At 42.7% G+C, this 23,889-nt stretch overlaps 1 protein-coding gene across 4 annotated transcripts in view; it reads left to right on the top strand.

Moving 5' to 3' along the window:
- The first annotated feature begins 16,287 nt into the window (after positions 1 to 16,287).
- EPB41L5 (erythrocyte membrane protein band 4.1 like 5) overlaps positions 16,288 to 23,889 on the top strand; it is a 168,903-nt gene continuing 161,301 nt past the window's right edge. For all 4 annotated transcript variants that reach the window (XM_026456079.1, XM_026456080.1, XM_026456081.1 and 1 more), the window contains exons 1-2: positions 16,288 to 16,470; positions 21,852 to 22,039. In XM_026456079.1, coding sequence (XP_026311864.1) covers positions 21,860 to 22,039 — 180 coding nt within the window. In that variant the 5' untranslated portion in view covers positions 16,288 to 16,470; positions 21,852 to 21,859. The remainder of the gene's footprint in view (positions 16,471 to 21,851; positions 22,040 to 23,889) is intronic.

Genomic DNA, 23,889 nt, shown 5'->3' on the forward strand with positions numbered 1-23,889 from the left:
GTGAGGATGCTGAGCAATGGAAACTCTCATTCACTGAGAGTGACAATTGAAAACGATACCGACTCTTCGGCATTTTCTTAAAAAATTAAATATACTCTTGCTACATAATCCGGTAACTGTGCTCCTTGATATTTATCCAAATGAGTTAAAAACTGATATCTGGCCAGGTGAGGGGGCTCACGTCTGTAATCCCAGAACTTTGAGAGGCTGAGGCGGGCGGATCACCAGGTCAGGAGTTCAAGACCAGCCTGACCAACTGGCGAAACCCGTCTCTACTAAAAATACAAAAAAATTAGCCAGGCTTGGTGGCGCATGCCTGCAATCCTAGCTACTCCGGAGGCTGAGGCAGGAGAATTGCTTGAACCCAGAAGGCGGAAGTTGCAGCTGGCCGAGATCACATCACTGCACTCCAGCCTGGGCAACAAAGCCAGACTCTGTCAAAAAATAAAAAATAAAAAAAAAATCCATGGAATGTACAACACACAAAGGGTGAAACCTAAGGTAATTGATGGATTTTGATTAATAATGTATTGGCCAGGCACGGTGGCTCACGCCTGTAATCCCAAAACTTTGGGAGGCCGAGGCGGGCGGATCACGAGGTCGGGAGATCCAGACCATCCTGGCTAACACGGTGAAACCCCGTCTCTACTAAAAATACAAAAAATTAGCCGGATGAGGTGGCGGCGCCTGTAGTCCCAGCTACTCCGGAAGCTGAGGCAGGAGAATGGCGGGAACCCGGGGGGCAGAGCTTGCAGTGAGCCGAGATCGCGCCACTGCCCTCCAGCTTGGGCAACAGAGCGAGACTCCCCCTCAAAAATAATAATGATAATAATGTATCAATACTGGTTCATCAATTGTAAGAAATGTACAGCAGTAATGCAAGATGTTAATAGAGAACACTGTGGATTAGAAGTTGTATGGAAACTCTACTTTGTCCTCAATTTTTCTGTTAACTTCAAACTGCTCAAAAAAAAAATAAAGCCTATTATCAAAAATGTATAGGCAGCCCCACCCCCAACATTTCCCGTCCTCTTCTCATGGTTTGTTTGTGTACCTCACGTACTATATATTTTACTTATTTATTTTGGCTTGTAGTCTAATTGTGTACTAGAATGTCAGCTTTAGAAAGGTAGGGATGTTGTATTGCTCATTGCTGTATCCCCAGGGCCTAGAACAGTGCCTGAAATGTAACCCCTTAGATTTTTGGTGATTTTTTTAAAGCTAGTTCTGAAAGATTCATCAACTGTTTTATTTCAATGAATTGAAGAGTCTGACATAGAAAGGCGTTTGTAAACAAACATTGAGAATATGATGAGATGTTTCTTTAATAGGCACCGGTAGGCCTCAATAGAGAAATCCACCAATAAAAAGTAAATGTAAGCTTTCTTTCTTTTTTTCTACAATGTTTTTTCTTATTGGTGACTCACAGAACTTTCTTTTAAGAGACGGGGTCTTGCTATGTCCCCAGGCTGGAGTGCAGTGACGCCATCATAGCTCACTGTAACCTCCAACTCCTGGGCTCAAGGAATCCTCCCACCTCATGCTCCTGTGTAGCTAGGACTACAGGTGTGTGCCACAAAACCTGTGTAATATGTATATATATTATATATACACATGTATATAATACATATGTGTATTAATACACACACACACACACACACACACACACATATATATATATATTTGTGAAGATGATGTCTTGCCATGTCGCCCAGGCTGGTTTCAAACCCCTGCCTCAAGTGATCATTCCTGCCTCACCCTCCCAAAGTGCTGGGATTACAGGAGTGATCCACCATGTCTGGCCAGCTTGCTTGCTTTCTCTCTCTTTCTTTTTCTTCCTTCCTTCCTTCTAGTGCTGGGATTACAGGAGTGATCCACCACGTCTGGCCAGCTTGCTTGCTTTCTCTCTCTTTCCCTCCCTCCCTCCCTCCCTCCCTTCCTTCCTTCCTTCCTTCCTTCCTCTCTCTCTTTCTGTCTCGCTTTGTCGCCCAGACTAGAGGACAGTGGCGCAGTCTCGGCTCACTGCAACCTCCACCTCTCAGGTCAAGTGATTCTTATTCCTCAGCCTCCTCAGTAGCTGCGATTACAGGCACCCACCACCACGCTGGGCTAATTCTTGTATTTTTAGTAGAGGCAAGGTTTTCACCATGTGGGCCAGCCTGGTCTGGAACTACAGGCTTCAAATGATCCACCCATCTCGGCCTCTCAAAGTGCTGGGATTACAGGCGTGAGCCACTGCGCCTGGCCTGGCCAGCTTGCTTTTTTTTTTTTTTTTTTTTTTGACATTCTGTTGCCCAAGCTGGAGTGCAGTGGTGCAGTCTCTACTCACTGCAACTTCCACCTCCTGGGTTCAAGCGATTCTCCCACCTCAGCCTCCTAAGTAGTGAATTATGGGCATGCACCACCAGGCCCAACTAATTTTTGCATTTTTAGTAGAGACGGGGTTTCACCATGTTGGTCAGGTCTCCAACTCCTGACCTCATGATCTGCCCTCCTTGGCCTCCCAAAGTGCTGGGATTACAGGCGTGAGCCACCGTGCCCGGCCCCAGCTTGTTTTCTTAAAGATCCATGTTAACTGTTTTCTTTCAGTGAATGGAAATGCTTGGTGAATAAGATACTTTCTAAGCAAAATTTTAGAATAGGTTATTAGAACCTTTTTTCTTTCCCCATTGTGCACTATATTATATTGCACCAGTAAAAACATCCTGCTTTAAAAGGCAAATGTAAGCATGCTTTCTTTAGGTTGCATCATAAACTGTTTTCTTTTAGCGACTGAAAGAGTTTGACACAGGAAGGCATTTTAAAGAACAAACACTGAGACTATGTTATCACAGTATGTTTCCTTCTCCAATAGGCGCATTTTTTAAAAAGCCTATAGTGGAGATAAAATCCTAAGAAATATTCAGTATCCTAAGTGGAGACAGAATCCTAAGCAATATTCAGTAAATTCAATATTAATCAAGGAAAGAAGAAGGAACCAGGAGCAGATAAATAGCAAGATGTCATATTTAAATCCAGTTATATTGATAATCATATTAAATATAAATAGTCTTTTAAAAAAAGCAGGTCAGAGGTTGCTGGGGCTGGTGGTAAGGGGAGGGAGGACGGTCCAAAAAGGAACACGAGGAATCTTTTGGCAGTGAGACTGCTTTGATCATAGTGGTTTTATGGGCATATAAAACTATCAAAAGGAACCCAGTTGGTCCGGCGCAGTGGCTCACGCCTGTAATCCCAGCACTTTGGGAGGCCGAGGCAGGCGGATCACGAGGTCAGGAGTTCGAAACCAAACCAGCCTGGCCAAAATGGTGAAACTCCGTCTCTACTAAAAATAGAAAAATTACTTGGGCGTGGTGACTGGCGCCTGTAATCCCAGCTGCTCGGGAGGCTGAGGTAGGAGAATAGCTTGAACCCAGGAGGCAGAGTTTGCAGTGAGCCAAGATCATGCCATTGCACTCCAGCCTGGGCGACAAGAGGGACACTTCATCTCAAAAAAAAAAAGGCCGGGCGCGGTGGCTCAAGCCTGTAATCCCGGCACTTTGGGAGGCCGAGACGGGCGGATCACGAGGTCAGAAGATCGAGACCATCCTGGCTAACACGGTGAAACCCTGTCTCTACTAAAAATACAAAAACTAGCCGGGCGAGGTGGCAGGTGCCTGTAGTCCCAGCTACTCGGGAGGCTGAGGCAGGAGAATGGCATAAACCCGGGAGGCGGAGCTTGCAGTGAGCTGAGATCCGGCCACTGCACTCCAGCCCGGGCGACAGAGCGAGACTCCGCCTCAAAAAAAAAAAAAAAAAAAAGTAACTGAATTGCACACTTTAAATGGGTGCAGCTTATTGGAGGCAAATTATTTCTCAGAAAAGTTTGCACATATTTGTTAAATTTATCCCAAGTATTTAATGTTTTTTGATGTTTTTGTAACTGATAATTTAAAGTACCAAGTTTAAATGGTTTGTGTCTAGCATGTAGAAATATAATTGGTGTGTTTATTAATCTTGCACCCTGAAAACTTGCTGAAATCACTTATTAGTTCTAATTTCCATTTCATAGAGTCTTTAACATCTTTAGCATCTTGCTTTTGAATCCACAGGCCCTTTTTTTCTGTTTCTTTCTTTATTTTATTGATTAGGACCTTCACTACAATGTTGAATAGAAGTGGCGAGAGTGGACATCTTTACTTTATTCTACATTTTAGAGGTAAAGTGTTCATTCTTTCACCATCAAATGTAATATTAGCTGTAGGCATTTTTTTAGACTTTCCTCTACCACATTGAAGAAGTATCCTTCTAATGCTACTATCCTGAAAGTTTTTTTTTTTTTTTACCATAAATGGGTTCATATTCTGTCAACTGCAAAATCTGTACACAGAGCTATCAATATTATTGAGAGAAATTAAAGAAGACACAAATAGTGTGGAAAACTCAAATAGTGTTCAGATTGCAGTTGTCTCTAAACTGACGTATAGATTCAAAGTATCCCAATCAAAATCCAAGCAGTTTTTTTTTTTTTTTTCCTAAAATTGACAAGCTGATTCTATGAACATTTAAAAATGTCTTGAAAAATTAGCCAGACATGGTGGCGGGTGCCTGTAATCCCAGCCACTCGGGAAACTGAGGCAGGAGAATTGCTTGAACCCAGGAGGCGGAGGTTGCAGTAAACCAAGATCGTGCCCCTGCACTCCAGCCTGGGTGACAGAGCAAGACTGCGTCTTGAAAAAAAAATTTAAAAAATAGTAATAAATAAAAATGGAAGGAAAGCTGTGGACAGTCTCCCCCAAAATATGTACATCACACATATAAAATTTTGCATAAAACATCAGGGGTTTTATGAACCTTTGGAAGCCTATCCATGAGTCTCAGGTTAAGACTCTGATTCAGGCTGGGTGCGGTGGCTCAAGCCTGTAATCCCAGCACTTTGGGAGGCCAAGGTGGGCAGATCACTTGAGGTCAAGAGTTTGAGATCAGCCTGGCCAACATGGTGAAACCCTGTCTCTACTGAAAATATAAAAATTTGCTGGGCGTGGTGGGGCGCACACCTGTAGTCCCAGCTACTCGGGAGGCTGAGTCAGGAGAATCACTTGAACCCTGGAGGCAGAGGTTGCTGTGAGCTGTGATTGTACCACTGTACTGCAGCCTGGGTGACAGAACGAGACTCCATCTCAAAAAAAAAAAAAAAAGACTCTGATTGTCCCAATAATTATGAAAGATATTTTATTATATGATAAATTCCCTGGCCAGGCACAGGGGCTCATGCCTATAATCTCAACACTATGAGAGGCTGAGGCGGGAGGATTGCTTGAAGCCAGGAGTTCAATACCAGCATGAGCAACAAAGTGAGACCACAATCTTTACAAAATAAAAATTGTAAAAGAAAACAAATTAGCTGGAGACAGTGGCATGTGCCTGTAGTCCCAGTTACTTGGGAGGCTGGGGTGAGAGGGTCATTTGAACCCAAGAGATCAAAGTTGCAGTGAGCTAGTGCCATTAGTGAGCTAGTGAGCTGCAGTGCCACTCAACTGCAGCCTGGGTGACAAAGCAAGGCTCTGTTTCTAAATTAATAAAATAAAATAGTAAAGTAAAATAAATAAATAAAATAAATTCCCTTACATATATAGATTTCGCAAAGTTTTTCCTTTTATCTTTATGTTCATTCCTGTGGCTTTATAATAAAGTAAGTATTGATAGGCAAGTAAGTCTTCTCTGCTTTGTTTTCTTGTTTTTTCTTATCCTTCCACAAAAAGCCACACCCCCTAATAATACTTTCGAGATTTATTTATTGAAATTACATTAACCCTTAGATTTGAAAAGGACATTTACACAAAATGAGGATCCTCTTACAAGAACATGTAACATCTTTGCAAGTATTCAAATCTTCTTTTATGTCCTTCACGAATTTTCTTAAGTTTTAATATTGTTTTTTCTCTAAATGCTGAAAGTAGTAGTTGATATTATAAATGGAATTTTAAAGTTATATTTCCCTATAACTTATTGTTCTGATAAAAAAGGAAAACTTGATTTTTTAATATTTTATTGAGTCTGGTAATGGCTTGTTAATTTTTTTTTTTTTTTTGAGATGGAGTTTCACTCTTGTCTCCCAGACTGGAGTGCAATGGCCCAATCTCGGCTTGCTGCAACCTCCCCATCCTGCGTTTAAGTGATTCTCCTGCCTCAGCCTCCAAAGTAGCTGAGATTACAGGCACCTGCCACCACGCCCAGCTAATTTATTTTTTTTTTTAGTAAAGATGAGGTTTCACCATATTAGCCAGACTGGTCTCGAACCCCTGACCCCAGGTGAGCCACCCACCTTGGCCTCCCAAAGTGCTGGGTTTACAGGTGTGAGCCACTGCGTTTGGCTGCTTGTTAATTTTAAATAGGTTTTTATTTGCTTCTTTTGACTTAATATGTAAACACAACGATTTGGTCTCTTCCTTTTCAATATTGACTACTTATTTTTTTCTCTATTTCTGGCCACGTAGGCCAACCAGCAAACTACTGAATAATAACCATGCTAAGAAACATTTGTATCTTGGTGCTACTTTAATGGTGTTTCCAATTTTTGTATGATGTTTTCTGTTGATTTTCTGATGCATACTGCTCATTGATTTTCTGATGCATACTGTTCACTATTTTAAAGAACTTTTTATTGTAGTTCACAAATAGCTTTTTTAATCACAAATAGCTATTTAGTTTAATAAAGTGTCTTTGGGGGGCATTTTTTAATCACAAATAGCTATTTAGTTTAATAAAGTGTCTTTGGGGGGCATGTATTATAATAATCATGTGAATTTCCCCCACATTTTATTAATGACTTCATGCAATTGAAATTTTCTTACATTCTGGCTGGGCGGGGTGGCTCACGTCTATAATCCCAGCACTTGGGAGGCCAAGGTGGGAGGGTCACTTAAGGTCAGGAGTTCGAGCGTCTCCACTAAAGATACAAAAATTAGCCAGGCATGGTGGCGCGTGCCTGTTGTTCCAGCTACTGTGGAGGCTGTGGCTGATGCTTGAACCCAAGAGGCAGATGTTGCAGTGAGCTGAAATCGCCCCACTGCACTCCAGCCTGGGTGACACAGCGAGACTCTATCTCAAAAAAAAAATAAAATTCCCTAAATGATCCCCCATTTTCTTTACAATGTTTTATTTTTTATGTGCTGCTGGATTTTGTTTCTTCACTTTTCTTTGTTTAGAAAATATTATCCTTTTTGAAAATATTATCTTGAAGATTACCTTTGTGGCCTAAAATTCTTTTTCCTGATTAAATCCAAACTGGTGCTTTTTTGGTAGATAGTGGAGTTTATTATCTTAAATAAAATTTGGCTAATAAGTGAAAATTGGTTGAATTTAAAAGACTATTATGAATAAAAGTAACTTATTCCAAACCTAGGAAGACTCCTACCCAATATTTTCCTTTGTCTTCCCTAAGCCATGTATTCTAATACAAAGCAAACGCTGATGTTAAGTGGAATACTAAAGCCTATATTCACAGTGTTTTTTAAAAATGTCTTTCACTTAGTGTAAGCCATGAGGATGGATTCCTTAAGAAAAAAATTTGAAGAAAAAAGGAGTTCAAGTTGTCATACTAAGTTTAATAAATCTCACTAAATGAAAATACTAACTATTAGGTCGAACTATGTATGAAATAGACAGCCCGGCATGGTGGCTCATGCCTGTAATCCCAGCACTTGGGAGGCCAAGATGGGAGGATTGCTTGAACTCACAAGCCTGGACAACACGGCAAAACCCCATCTCTACAAAAAAATATAAAAATTAGCCAGGCATGGTGGTGTGCACCTGTAATCTCAGCTACTTGGGAGGCTGAGGTGGGAGAATTACTTGAGCCCAGGAGGTTGAGGCTTTGGTGAGCCATGATTGCACCACTGCACTCCAGCCTGGACAGCACAGCAAGACCCTGTCTCAAAAAAAAAGAAGAAGCAAGAAGGAAAAAGAAGAAGAAGGAGGAGGAGGAGGGGGAGGAGGAGAAGTAGGAGGAGGAGGAGGAGGAGGAAGAAGAAGAAGAACAAGAAGAAGAACAAGAAGGAGGAGGAGGAGAGGAAGAAGAAGAAGAGGAAGAAGAGGAGGAGAAAATAAAAGACTCATATTTTACCATATCAACTTGGCAATTTTCGTATTTCATTCTGATACTACAATGTCATTGGTTCAAATATAGATTTGGCATCTTACAGATCTAGCTTATCCCTAGCAAAGATGCGCTGGCCCAGAAGGTTGGGTAAGGCAAACTTGAGGCTTCACTAGGAAATTAAACAGAGAATTCAGCAGGACAGAAAAGCCTACAACCATTATTTCCAAAACTCATTAACTCACCTTACCTATGTAGAAATGTTCACATATACAAAAGACTCTGAGATCTCTCACATGCTAGCACGAAGAGAAGCTGAAATAATTCAACCTGAAAATGAACCCAGGGAGTAGGTAAGTTGATGATGTTCACATGACTATGGGAAGTAGCACAGATTAGATTTTCTGATCTGTACTGTTACGTTCATCTTAGGTAACTGTGTCTGGGTTGCTACCTCGGTAATCATACTTCAGCTGGGTTACTGAAGAAGTAGATGAAAGAACTTCTGACTTGGTAATATTTCACAGGAAAGTAATGCATGTCCAATATCTGTGTCATCAAATCTCACCTGAATTAGGACTCTTTCTTTTTTCTTTTTATTTGAGACTGAGTCTCACTCTGTTGCCCAAGCTGGAGTGCAGTGGCGTGATCTCGGCTCACTGCAACCTCTGCCTCCTGGGTTCAAGCAATTCTCTGCCTCAGCCTCCCAAGTAGCTGGGACTACAGGCACCCACCACCACGCCCAGCTAATTTTTGTATTTTTAGTAGGGATGGGGTTTCATCATCTTGGCCAGGCTGGTCTCAAACTCCTGACCTCGTGATCCACCCTCCTCGGCCTCCCAAAATGCTGAGATTACAGGCATGAGCCACCGCGCCCGGCTTAGGACTCATTCATTTATAATTGACATGCTACCATTTTTCATATCTGAATGAGCACTGTCCTCCTAAATAGTCAAGTATAGATGCTGGGCATGTATTTCAATATCGAAGGTGATGATCAGAATTTCTGTAGGTAGTCATCTTCAGAACCTGCCTAGGGCTTATGCAAAACATGTTTTTAATCCTTTCTACAAGTCACTTTCTTTTAATTAAAATGTTTAATCTGTTTACTTTTTTTTTTTTTTTTGGACAGAGTCTCACTCTGTCGCCCAGGCTGGAGTGCAGTGGCATGATCTCAGCTCACTGCAACCGCCACCTCCCAGGTTCAAGGCATTCTCCTGCCTCGGCCTCGCAAGTAGCTGGGACTACAGGTGTGCACTATCACGCCCAGCTAATTTTTTGTATGTTTAGTACAGATGAGATTTCACCATGTTAACCAGGCTAGTCTCGAACTCCTGACCTCAGGTGATCCTCCCACCTTGGCCTCCCAAAGTGGTGGGATGACAGGCGTGAGCTACCCATTTACATTTAATGTAATACTGATAAAATAGTATTAAATCTGCCATTTAACTACTTTTTAAACATGTTTTGTGTCTATTTTGTCTCTCCTTCCATTACTACCTGATTTTGTGTTAGATATTTTCTCATGTGCCATTTTAATTACTTCATTTATTTTACTATACATATTTTTGTTGTCTTCTTAGTGGTTTCCCTAAGGATTTTAATGAGCAGCTTAATTTATAATAATTTAGTGTGAGTGAATACCAATTTAATTTCAATAGGATACAAAAACTTGGCCTCTATATTGATCCATTTTCTCACCCCTCCTTTGTACTGTGTCATTATATGAAATATTTATACTGTGTATACATATCAGCATAGATAACATAAACTATTTGTGCAGGTGTCTGTTAAGTCAGATAGGAGACCAAGTGTTAACAAAAAATGCATATATACTGTGTTTCATGGTTATCTATGAGTAACTTTCACTAACGCTCTTTCTTTCTTTTTGCAGATATGAGTTGCTATATAGTGTTCTTTCATTTCATCCTAAAAGATTACATTTAGTATTTTTTGTGGGCAGGTCTACTAGTGAGAAATTGTCTCCTTGTTGTTGTTTTAATTTAGAAATATCCTGGCTGGGCACGTGGCTCACGCCTGTAATCCCAACACTTTGGGAGACTGAGGCAGGTGGGTCACCTGAGGTCAGGAGTTCAATACCAGCCTGAGCAACATGGTTAAACCCTGTCTCTACTAAAAACACAAAAAACAGCTGGGTGTGGTGGTGCACACCTATAATTCCAGCTACTTGGGAGGCTGAAGCAGGAGAATCATTTGAACCCGGGAGATGGAGTTTGCACTGAGCCAAGATCCCCCACTGTACTCCAGCCTGGGCGACAGAGCAAGACTCTGTCTCAAAAAAAAGAAAAAATTTAGAAATATCTTAATTTCTCCTCCACTTTTGTAAGGCAGTTTCACTGGATAGAAAATTCTTAGTTGACAGTTTTTTATTTCAGCACTTCCTTTTTTTTTTTTTTTTGAGACGGAGTTTTGCTCTGTTGACCAGGCTGGAGTGCAGTGGTGAGATCTCAGCTCACTGCAAACTCTGCCTCCTGGGTGCAAGTGATTCTTCTGCCTCAGGCCTCCCAAGTAGCTGGATTATAGGCACCTGCCACCACGCCCAGCTATTTTTTTTTTTTATTTTTAGTAAAGAAGGGGTTTCATCATGTTGGCCAGGTTGATCTCAAACTCCTGACCTCAGGTGATCCACCCGCCTCGGCCTCCCAAAGTGCAGGGATTATAAGCATGAGCCACTGGGCCTGGCTTCTTTCAGCACTTTCAATATATCATCCCTTTGCCCACTGGCCTGCATGGTTACTGTTGAGAAATCAGTCATAAATCTTATTAAGGATGTCTTGTATGTAATGGGTCATGCTTCTCTTGCTACTTTCTAAGTTCTTTCTCTGTCTTTGTCTTTTGATAGTTTGATTATGACATACCCAGGTGTGGATGTCTTTGAATTTATCCTTCTTGGAGTTCAGTGAGTTTCTTAAACATGTATATTAATGTTTTCAACAAATTTGGCAAATTTCAGCCATTATTTCTTCAAATACTCTTTCTATTCTTTTATCTCTCCTCTCCTTTTGAGCCTCCGATTGTACATAAGTTGTTACACTTAATGTCTGTATTAGTTTTCTAAGGTTACTATAAGAAAGTTTCACAAACTACAACCTTGAATGGTTTAAGATAGCAGAAATGTGTTTTTTCACTATTCTGGAGGCTAGAAGTCCTAAATCGAGGTGTGGGGAGGGCCATGCTCTCTCTGAAGTATCCAGTAGATAATACTTCCTTGCTTGTTCTAGCTTCTGTTCAGGGTTCAATGGCAATCTGGGCATTTCTAACTACTAGATGCAGCACTTTAATCTCTGTCTCTGTCTGTCATATGGCTACCTTCCCCTTGTTTTTTTTTTTTTTTTTTTTTTTTGAGACGGAGTCTCGCTCTGTCGCCCAGGCTGGAGTGCCATGATGCGATCTTGGCTCACTGCAACCTCCGCTTCTCGGGTTCAAGAGATTCTTGTGCCTCAGCCTCCCGAGTAGCTGGGACTACGGGCACCTGCCACCATGCCCCGCTAATTTTTTTGTGTTTTTAGTACAGATGGGGTTTCGCCGTGTTGGCCAGGCTGGTCTCGAACTCCTGATGTCAAGTGATCCGCCCACCTCAACCTCTCAAAGTGCTGGAATTACAGGCATGAGCCACTGCGCCTGGTCTAATTACCTCATTTTACAGATGAGAAAACTGATGCCAGGAAAGATGATGCCTTGTCCAAATGAGTTAGTAGCAGGTGGTCGCCACTGATCTTTCTACCACATGGTCTCCTAATACGTTCCCTGGCCCTGGTGTCAAGCAGTAGTCACAGGTATGGGGATAGTCACCTAAAGACTAAGTTACTTGGCCGGGCGCGGTGGCTCAAGCCTGTAATCCCAGCACTTTGGGAGGCCGAGACGGGCGGATCACGAGGTCAGGAGATCGAGACCATCCTGGTTAACACGGTGAAACCCCGTCTCTACTAAAAAATACGAAAAACTAGCCGGGCGAGGTGGCGGCACCTGTAGTCCCAGCTACTTAGGAGGCTGAGGCAGGAAAATGGCGTAAACCCGGGAGGCAGAGCTTGCAGTGAGCTGAGATCCGGCCACTGCACTCCAGCCTGGGTGACACAGCGAGACGCCGTCTCAAAAAAAAAAAAGACTAAGTTACTCAATGTGTAGACCACTAATGTCCACTATCAACACATGGCAAGCTTGTTTGCAAGGCAGAATCTCAGGCCCCACCCCAGGCTTAAACCTTTTAGTAAGATCCCCAGGTGACTCATATACACATTTACTTCTAGAAGCGCTGAGCCTTGGCTCCTACCTTTTTCTTTCCCTGAATCTCAGTCTTATCATGGTTTCACCAGTAGGCAAAACCAATGGTAAAATAGTTTCACTTCTGCCTCTCTATTACCCAATATCATGAACTTGCCTGGAGCCATCAAGCTTTTCTGATTTTTTTTTCTACCTAACAGTATAAATAAAGAGTATAGGCTACCAAGGAAGTAAGGCACTGTTCCAGATAATTCTGAACAAAATGATGCATTCGGTCCTTTGCCCTGAGTAGCCAAAAGCAGTGGGAAAGCCTGGAGGCTTTGGAGAAAGAAATGACTTGTCTCCAACTCACGCTTCCTGGTCTCTTCTCTGCATACTTCCAACCCCTGCCTTCCCCCACTCTGTTAGTGTGTCCTTCAATTAGCCAATGTGGCTAGTCATTTAGTATGAATGAGTTTAAGGTCTTGCTCCGCCCAGGAATATCTGCAAAGAAGGGAAGGGTGGAATTTCAGACATGCGATTCTGGCTCAGGAAAGATTTAGCTGGGTAAAGGGAGCCACCAAATCACGTGAAAGTAGGCTTGGGCCGTGGCTCCATTTCAGGAGATCCTAGTCTTCCATTGGTAGCACAAAGGTTATCTTTGCTCCTAGGTCTGTAAAATGTGCATTGTCTTATGTGTAGTATTGCATGATTTTGAAAACATGATAGGTAATTTATTTTGTGTAAGGCTCATAACTATTCTGTGAGGAAGCTGGCATCATCTTTGTTTTACAGGACTTAAAGTTGTTTGGGGCCTTTTAGCTTCCGAACCAAACTCTAGGCTCCTTGTAATATGTTAATAAAATTGTCTCTCTTATAGGCGTTTCTTTTTTTTTCTTTTTTCTTTTCTTTTTTTTTTTTTTTTTGAGACGGAGTCTCGCTCTATCGCCCAGGCTGGAGTGCAGTGGCCGGATCTCAGCTCATTGCAAGCTCCGCCTCCCGGGTTTACGCCATTCTCCTGCCTCAGCCTCCCGAGTAGCTGGGACTACAGGCGCCTGCCACCTCGCCCTGCTAGTTTTTTGTATTTTTAGTAGAGACGGGGTTTCACGGTGTTAGCCAGGATGGTCTCGATCTCCTGACCTCGTGATCCACCCGTCTCAGCCTCCCAAAGTGCTGGGATTACAGGCTTGAGCCACCGTGCCCGGCCTCTTTTTTTTTTTTTGAGATGAAGTTTTGCTCTTGTTGCTCAGGCTAGAGTGCAATGGCGCCATCTCGGCTCACTGCAACCTCCACCTCCTGAGTTCAAGCGATTCACCTGCCTCTGCCTCCCAAGTAGCTGGGATTACAGGCATGCACCAGCATGCCTGGCTAACTTTGCTGTATTTTTAGTAGAGACAGGGTTTCTCCATGTTGGTCAGGCTGGTCTTGAACTCCCGACCTCAGATGATCTGCCTGCCTTGGCCTCTCAAAGTGCTGGGATTACAGACGTAAGCCACCATGCCTGGCCATGAGAGTTTCTTATGACTGGTTTTAGTTTTGTTTAGTTTTGTTTTGAGACTGAGTGTTGCTCTGTTGCCGGCTGGAGTACAGTGGTATAATCTTGGCTCAGGCTCACTGCAACCTCCACCTCCCAAGTTCAAACGATTATCCTGCCTCAGCCTCCCGACTAGCTGGGATTACAAACATGTGTCACACAGCCAGCTAAGTTTTGTATTTTTAGTGGAGATGGGGTTTTACCATGTTGGCCAGGCTGGTCTCGAACTCCTACCTCAAGTGATCCTCCCGCCTTGGCCTCCCAAAGTGCTGGAATTATAGGCATGAGCCACCATGCTCGGTCTAAAGGACTTTATTGTGAAACATTTTAGATAGAATAGTTTAATGTTCCCATCACCCAGCCTCAGTTCATGGCCCTTTCTTGTTTTATCTATACCTTCGCTGCTTCCCCCTGCCATATCATAATTTCTTTTTTTATTGAGATAAAGATACAAGATGACCACCAACAATTCCTCCCATCCCTGAAAACCCCATGCTGCTCCTCTAATGAAGAGTGATGAAAATATTCCACAATTAGATTGTGGTTGTACAACTCTGTGAAAATACCCAAAGCCATGGAAGTGTACACTTTAAGTGAATTATATCTCAATAAGGATGCTTTTAAAAGGTGGAGAAGGAAAATTTCTCTATTTTAATAATATTTAAAGAAAACAAAGAGGTAGAGTCTCTGTGATTTGCTTAAACCATTAACAGGTAGCAGAAGGGGTGCTCTGTGACTGCTGGGCCTAGCCCTTCATTGGCCCCAGAGCTTCTGCTTTCACTGTTTTGCCATACCAATGGACCTGCAGGAGAGTAGCCCGGGCAGAATCCAGCTCTTCTTTTGAGCCACTCCAGCGGAGATGCCACACAGACCAGTGAAACCACCTTGGCAGCTCCAGCACCTGTTGAGCTGCCCAGCCAACACCACATCGGGCAGAGATGAGCTGCCAAGCCTGTCGACTATGTTTTGGGGTGGTGGAGGAGTGGGCAGTGCCAAATCCCCAGAAGAAGCTCAATCTTTATATTTTTTATCTCAATATTTATCTGTTTTCATTTCAGGCAGCAGAGGGTCCTCAAGGTAACACCTTCCGGTGGCTCCCCGACCTCTCTCAGAGCTCTGGCCAGGGCCCACAAGGCCCTCCATCTTACCCCTTTCCTCTCTGTCACCTCCTCCTCCTCTTCCTCTTGCTTCCTCACTTCTAGCCACAAAGGCCTTCCTTCAACAGACAGACCTGTCCCCTTGCAGGGCCTTTTGCCCTTGCTATTCCCTTTGGTCCTCTCCAGATGGCCACAGGGTTCCTCCCACACCTCCTGTAGGTCTTCACTCAAATGCTACCTTCCTTCTTTTTTTTTTTTTTTGAGACTGAGTCTGGCTCTGTCGCCAGGCTGGAGTGCAGTGGCCTCATCCGGACTCACTGCAACCTCCGCCTCCCAGGTTCAAGCGACTCTCCTGCCTCAGCCTCCTGAGTAGCTGGGACTACAGGCCCACGCCACCACGCCTGGCTAATTTTTGTATTTTTAGTAGAGACGGGGTTTCACAATGTTGGCCAGGCTAGTCTCGATCTCCTGAGCTCGTGATCCGCCCGCCTCAGCCGCCCAAAGTGTTCGGATTACAGACGTGAGCCACCGCGCCCAGCCAAATGCCACCTTCTTATTGAGACCTGCTGTCTGTGTAAAATCGCAAACCCTCACTCCCTGTCCTTATTCCCTACTTCTACTTTTCTCTTTGGCATTTACCAATGTCTAACAGTATTTAATTTCACAAATGTATCTCGTTTATTTTCTGTCTCGTTTATATTTCTGCTATAACATAAACTCCAGGAAGGATTTTTGCCTGTCTTGGTTGTCTGTCGTATCTCGTTTCTAGAACACAGAACCCATTGTAGGCACTTCAATAAATTACCTGTAAAATGAATAGACTGAATGTCACCTTGTTGGAGAGTACCCCGCCGCCACCACAGTCTGTTAAGCAGTAATCTTTTATTTCTCTTTCCCAGTTTTATTTTTCTTCGTTTATACTTAATCACCTTTGATACCTATTTGTTTACTGTTTCTCTCCCCAGTAGAGTGAAAATTACTTTAATAGTAGAGATTTAAATGTATTTTAATCCCTACAAAGAAGAAAAAGGGAGGAAATACATGACAAGCTCTCAGTAAGTATTTGCGAAGCAATTAATCTCTTGAACGAAGATGTAGCAGGCAGCTCCACCAGCCTCCTTCGTGATAGGACTAACTTGGGGTCTGTCTGCGGGCGAGCACCTCCTCCGCGGGCGGAGGGCAGCAGCGAGAGCTGGGTTTCGGCAGCGCCCCGTTAAACCAGCCGCGGACGCCCGGCTGTTGGCGGTAGTTCCAGCCCGGCCCGGCCCGGCCCGGCGTCGCCGGTTTTTCTCCAGTCGCCCTGCCAGCCAGTTTCCGGGGCGGTGTCATCGCCCGTTTAAGAGCGGAGCGCTCCGTCCTGGGGGCGGAGCTGAGAGGGAGCTTTAAGGGGCGGACGGGCGGGAGGTCGGGGTCCTCCGGAGATTAGAGCCGGTGGGCTCGCCGTGGGCGCCATTTCTCGGCGTCTCCCGAGGAGTCGCCCCTTCCTCAGCCTTGCTCGGCTCTTCTCCCCTCTGGTCGCCGGGGCCGCGCCGTCCCCCCCTCAGGTAAGCGCGAGGCCCGGCGGCGCCGCGGTACAGCCCGCTGCCCTCCTAGCCGAGCGGACCCCTCCTCGCCCGCGCCTGCGGTGGCGGCCTTGTCCCCGGGGAGGCGGGCGGGGGCCGCGCCCAGACCCTAGGGCGGCCGGCCCCTGGCTTGTCGGGCCGGCAGGGCATTAATCCCGCCGGAGGGAGGGGCGGTGGCGGCCAATGAGGCAGGGCCGCCGAGTTTCGGTCGATACCGCGCGACGGGCCGGAGCGGAGGGCCGGGGGCAGCCGGGTTAATGTTTGCCGGGCGGACGCGCTCCCCGGGCCGCGGGCAGCCCTCGCCGGTCCGCGGGGCTGCCGTCCAGCGGGAGAAACAAAAGTCGCAAAGGAGGGGGAAAAAACGAACTGAGTTTGTGTCACGGTTTTGGTGAACTTTTCGAGCTGACTTGTATTTGAGTAAAATTTCAGCTCCTTGGGAAAGGAGAGGCAGGTGTGTTACCCGGAAAGACGAGGTCTGAAGCGCCCGCCCCGCCCCCACCCGGGTCGTTTGTGGTGCTAATGATGGGTTCTTTGGTGTGTAAATGTTGATTGTCTCTGCGGTTACTTGAATTCTACCTAAGAGCGAGACCCGAGTCTTAAAACGTTTGGCAATATTTTAGACTAGTATTAAAAGTTTTAAAGAATTACGGGGAAAATTCCCATAACCGTGTACGTTTCTAATGTAACCCACAACTGCATTAACTCAGTTTCTAACATAACCCGTTGCTGAGCTCTAGTTAACGTTGTTGGATTATTTGTGCATGTAAGATAGTGTGCAGGTTTTGGAAAATAGGCTAACTTCATTCGAAAGCGGTATGCGTAACTGCTGTTGAATTACCCGCTTGCATTTTCTTTATTGGGATTGCTAGGACAAAATATAGTGGTACCTTCATGGCATTTGCTGTAAATTGCTTTATCGAAAAGCAATTACCATATTGTGGCCACCAGTCATGTAAGAGTATACATATTTCCTGAGTAACTTTTGGGTTTTGGATACTTCTTTTAACCAACTTCTGTTAGGATAGCTTAAATTTGCATTTTATGATTCCAAAGAAAATCCTTCTAGTTAGGAACTAGAGTAGAAACAGCTGTTTTTTGGAAGCCACATAAACCTACCATCCAAAAATTCCACTGTCATTCTAGTGTGTCAGGCGAGTTTTTTATTGAGTGCCTGATATGCGGGTTGTTAAGCCAGCTGTTGGGCCGAAGTAGTGAACAAGCCAGACGAAGTCTTTGTCCTTGTGTGTGAATGAGGGAAGTAGCCAGCAAAAAATAATAATTAACATATTTTAATTACAATTTCTTTGTTATAAAGAAAAGGCTAAGAGGACTAAAAGGGACATCGAATTTAGACTCACAAGTCTGAGATTGTTTTTCTGAAACTAAGACATTTCGACTGTAAGTCTGAAGTTAGTCCAGTGAAGTGGGAGCGGGTGGAAGAGAGGGGAAGTGGAAAAAGAGCATTCCAGAAAGGTGGAACAGCTAATGAAAAATGGTCCAGAATTAAGAAGGCTCTTGGGCCGAGCAGAAAGAGTACCAGAGCAGAGCAAACAGTAGGGAGTAGGCTGACAGATGGGTCAGGCAAGTAGGAGGAGCTGCATCTAGGACCAGGGCCATTAAAGATTTTAGAATAGGGATCAGATTTGTGGTTGCCAAAAATCCAGTGGCTGCGACATGAAGAGTGGAATTGGGAGAGTGCAGGTGGGAAGGGAAAAGTGAGTATGAGAAAACTTTTTTCACAGTCATAAAAAAAAAACCCCACAACTTTTAATGACCCATTCATATATTATTGTGGTTTTTTCCATTAAAAAAAAAATAGATGGCGTCTTGCTGTGTTGCCCACACAGGTCTTGAACTCTTGGTCTCCAACAGTCGTCCTGACAGCCTCCCGGAGTGCCAGGATTGCAGATGTGAGCCACTGTACCCGGCCGTATATTCTTGTGACCTCTGACATGTCCCTCTTCAGAGAGAATCTCACTTAACTGTTGACGAGTGTGTCTGTTTAGCGTCTGTGTGTGTGTGTGTGTGTATGGATCCCACCTCAGTGTAGGATAAAACTCTCTTCAGTGTTCTGTGATTTGATTTTTCACTTAGAAATGTTGTCATAGCTAAGTCAAGTATTTATTTAAAACAACTGTATTATGGCCGGGCTTGGTGCCTCATGCCTGTAATCCCAGCACTTTGGGAGGTTGAGGTGGGAGGATTCCCTGAGGCCAGGAGTTTAAGACAAACCTGGCTGAGTAGCAGTACCCTGTCTCTACAAAAAATAACTTAAAAAACCATTAGCTGGGTGGGATGGCATGTGCTTGTAGCCCTAGGTGGGAGAATCCCTTGAGCATGGTAGATGAAGGCCCTGGTGAGCCTTGGATGCTAGAGTGAGACCGTCTCTAAAATAAATAAATAAATACATAAATAAAAATAAAACAACTGCATTGTATGCCATTGTGTGTACCATAACTTGTTTAACTGTTTGCACATTGATGAACATATTTAAAATTTTCTTAAATCAGTTATGCCCCGAAAAATCCTGTTACTGCAACTTAAAGGACAGGTGTGATTTTTTTTCTTTAGGTTATCCTTCCAAGAAATAGAACTGTTGAGTAAGGAGTATCCATGTTAAAATTTTTAATATTGGCCCAGTGAGGTGGCTCACGCCTGTAATCCTAGCACTTTGGGAGGCCGAGGCAGGTGGATCACCCGAGGTCAGGAGTTTGAGACCAGTCTGGCCAACATGGTGAAACCCAGTATCTACTAAAAGTACAAGAATTAGCCGGGCGTGGTGGCTGGTGCCTGTAATCCCTGCTCCTCGGGACACCAAGGCAAGAGAATCGCTTGAACCCGGCAGGCGGAGGTTGCAGTGAGCCAAGATCGTGCCATTACACTCCAACCTGGGGAACAAGAGTGAGACTGTCTCAAAAAAAAAAAATTTTTTTTAAAAAATATTAATAGCATGGGCAAATCTCCCTCCAAAAAAGGCCAATGTATGAGGATTATTTTTTTCTCACATTCTTTTTAACACTATCTTGAGTCTTTAAATGACAGTATCTTATTTTTTTTCATTTGGATTTTCTTGGATACTGTTAAAGGTGTTCGTTTTTATGAACATCTTTCAAATTATCTTTTAGGAGTTTTTCATATCATGCTCTTTTTTCTTTTTTGATACAGAGTCTCACTCTCAGGTTGGAGTGCAGTGGTGGGATATCATAAAATGTTTCTTGGGAGATATTGGTGGAGTTAAATTAAAAGGAATATGTAGGGATTCTGTGACACAGGATTTTAGAAAGGTGGGATAACAAGTACCGTCTTAGGCAGCTGAAATGAGACTGGATAGCAAATTCCAAAGGGAGAAATATCTGGAGGGAGAGTGGGACCAGGTATTATATGTGAGTGTTTGGCACACGGGAAAGTTATCTAACTAACATTTTAGTTATCTCCTTGGGATTCGTTTACCTAATTACACAAGAGTATACTTGTGTAAAATGTGTAGGTTAATCTTCGGTGTATAGACATTTTAATATGGTAGTATCTTAAAAATTGGATTTTATCAGGTTTATGAATAAATCTAGTTGAAAAAGTCATTTAAGCTGAAGGCTTCTCTTGAAAAACAGCATTCTTCTGAATTCTTCTGCTCCCTCTCCCAAGGCAATCATTTTCACATTTTAAATCAAATGCTCTTACTGCTAGTTCTTGATTTTTTAATTTTAGTGATGACCTGTTGGCCTGCTGTTACGCATGATGAGGAATTAACTCTTTCTATATCTGTATCCCCTACCTCTTATTATGTACCCCCTCTCTGTTGTAGTTAGTTATTGTTTGCTCAATATTTAGTATTTGACATTTAAATCATTAGCGGCTGAGTCATCTAGTGTATTGTGATTTCCTTTTCTGCACGGCTTCTTGTTTCTTTTGGAATTAATAGTCTTTTTGGCTTACTTGTTGGCTTATGTGTACTTAAACTCTCTTTGTTGTGCAAATGAAACACATTAGGGTAGCAAAGTGACTTTGATTTTGTGTTTCCATTTAGTGTGCTATGTTTTAAAACCCGTTTTAACTGTTTTGGTTAACATTAATGTTCTTTATAGAGATAAGGAAAAAGGTAGCGTTAAAGTACTTTGACATTAAAAAGATTTATGTTAAGTAGTTTAAAATCTGTATGTAACAGAATATTTGACAAAACTTAGGAAATTTGAATTATATTTGTATTTTAGCTGAAATTGGTGATTGTTTTTATATTTTTATTATGAATACTCAGAAAAGAAATAGAACTTCTCAGGACTTTATTTATTTATTTTTTTTGAGACAGTCTTGCTCTGCCACCCAGGCTGGAGCGCGGTTGGCGCTATTTCAGCACGCCATTCTCCTACCTCAGCCTCCCCTGTAGCTGGGACTAAAGGCGCCCACCACTGCGCCTGGCTAATTTTTTGTATTTTTAGTAGAGATAGGGTTTCACTGTGTTAGCCAGGATGGTCTAGATCTCCTGACCTCGTGATCCACCCACCTTGGCCTCCCAAAGTGCTGGGATTACAGGCATGAGCCGTCACGCCCAGCCACTTCTCAGGATTTTTATGATCATCAAAGGCTACCTTAGTGTCTGACATCATCTTAGGGTATACAAGATGTTGTACATATAATTTATCTTTTTAGAAGACCTGATGAACTTCATGAATGTTTGCCTTCTCCTGCCAAATCAGTTCCTGATAAAATGATCCAATAAATTTAGAAAGCTTCAAACAAACCATGGCTATGTCTTATACATACAAGTCTTTTAAAACTTTGAATTAAAGTAACCAACTTTTTAAATTAATTAACTTTTTAGTTGACAAAAATTGTGTATATTTATCATGTATAATATCTCTTGAAATATTTATTAAAAGTAGCCAGTTTTAATGATTTTTTTCAGATTTACTTGACCAGGAGCCCTTTTTATTTTTTGTTTTATTTACTGATTTTTTGAGACAGGGTCTTGCTCTGTTGTCCAAGCCAGAAGGCAGTGGTGCAATCCCAGCTCACTGCAGCTTTCACTGCCTGGGGTCAAGTGATCCTTCTGCCTCATAGCCCCTCAAGTAGCTGGGACCACAGGTATGCACCACCACACGTGGGTAATTTTATTTTTAGTAGTGATTAGGTCTCACTGTGTTGCTCAGGCTGGTCTTGAACTCCTGGACTCTAGTAGTCCTGCTGCCAGGGCCTCCCAAAACGTTGGATTGCAGGCGTGAATCACTGTACCCAGCCCAGGAGTCCTTTTTAGTAGCATTTCTACTAATGTGCACAGGACTTGACTAAATAATGCCATTTGACTGACTACAAGTTGTGGAGAATCTCATTTTTTTCCTGATGCCATCTTTTTCTCTCTGCTTTTGTAGTGACAAAAATGCTGAGTTTCTTCCGTAGAACACTGGGGCGTCGGTCTATGCGTAAACATGCAGAAAAGGAACGGCTCCGAGAAGCACAACGCGCAGCCACACATATTCCTGCAGCTGGAGATTCTAAATCCATCATCACGTGTCGGGTGTCCCTTCTGGATGGTACTGATGTTAGTGTGGACTTGCCAGTAAGTAGGTCTTGCTGAGCTCCAAATTCTGTTTGCAATTACTGTCTTTGTTTGTTTGTTTAAAGGTTTGTATTGATAACTTCTGGATGGAAATCAGTAAAGTTACTATGGGTTAATATAGATCAGGCACTGTAACATTCGGGTACACGGATCAGATAACTAGACCAAAAGTACTTGGATTGATGGTATTTCTCTTTGGAATTAGTGGCAATTACCTGAAACATTTATATGATAGGGCGGTTATTGACATGAGTCCCTTTTGTGTGTGTTTATGTGTGTTCTTTATGATGGCTCACGTAATGTAGTCTAGTGGATTTCTCACAATCCTTGTTGAACAATTATTAAAACATGGTGACTCTTTGAGAATAACAACACTTCCACGTGTACTGTCGGACTTTTAGTTTTCTGTGCACTTCTGTATTTTTTAAAACTCTCCTTACTTTCTTCAAAATAAGTATTTCCCCACAAAATAACTTGCAGACATTACTGAGGTGAAGTGAGAAGAAGGACTTTCTTCATACCCCTCAGCTCTGACTGTCTCTTTGCTCCCGAAGTATTTTGCATCGTAGGTTTTTCATACATTGTAGTCTTTATCTCAGGACAGCCTGTTGTAATTATATTTGCATTTTGGATAGGGTTTTTTTTTGTTTTTTTTTTTGCAGAAATGCATAATCATAACTCCATGTGAAACAATTCGACATGTTTGAAAGGGGTTAGCTTATTTTTTTTACAGACCTTTTTGGGTGGAGGAGGGGAAGAAAAGGTTACCTTTTTGGTTTTGGGCAGTTGAATATTTTTCTGAGCTGCTTACTAATACCACATATCTTTCCCACGTCTTTGTTCTGCATTCAAAGACTTACCGTAAATTATGTCATTTGATATGAGCTTCGTAGGATGTTCCTTGATGTCTTTCCTCCCGACAGACTCTTTAGTACACCTTCATTTACCCAAAATTCAATTTAAAAAGTCTCTTTGGGCAGAGTGATCTACATGCTGCTGTAATACATAATTGAATAAGCTCGGGAAGGCCTTAAACTCACTAACTGAGAGTATAAGGAATTGGAGAGTTTAAGTAGATGTTCTGATTATCTTAATAATTTGGAATGTACTAAATACGTACATTATACATTTTAAAATGTTAAAGTATAGAATTAATCAAAGAGTCAGGATTTCTTGAAGTCATCATTACGTGTATTTGTTATCTTTGTCTATAATAATGTATATTTTTAGGGTTTTTGATTCTGGACAACTTGAAAGCATATAAAGTTTCTTCCTGTAAGTACTTCTTGAGGGTTTATCAGACATTCCAACATGAGCTATTTTGTGAGGTTAGTTTTCGTACTCATTTCTTATTTGATAAGAATCTTAAGAGTTTTGTGTACTATTTCATTAAAATATCATTAGATATGTGGTGAAAAGCCTGAGATTGCTGTGTAAGAGACTGGAAAGAAGTTTCTTATTACCTAATGTTTGAAGTATGAAGTCTCAGGGTTGTTGATGGATAAGCTGATAGTAGGAGAGTAGAATTTGTAAAAAAAAACTTTTTAGAAAGGCAGTGCAGTATGGAGGAGAAACAACACTAATTTTTAAAGTAGTAAAACAAATGGCTAGTTACTGATCTGGAATGGTTTCCTAAACTTTGTATGCTTAGCTGGGTGTATGTGATGCTTGATCAAGTATATAAGCTAACTGGTCTCTCATGGGGACAATGTAGTGAAACAGCTGGAGGTATAGATTGGACTTTTTGTGAAACAAGAACAGTTATCGGCAGGTGCAGTGGTTTATGCGTGTAATCCCAGCACTTTGGGAGGCTGAGGCAGTCAGACCCCTTGAGGCCAGGAGTTCAAGAC

Source organism: Piliocolobus tephrosceles, chromosome 11 (assembly GCF_002776525.5).
Source record: "Piliocolobus tephrosceles isolate RC106 chromosome 11, ASM277652v3, whole genome shotgun sequence".
Lineage (NCBI taxonomy): Eukaryota > Metazoa > Chordata > Mammalia > Primates > Cercopithecidae > Piliocolobus > Piliocolobus tephrosceles.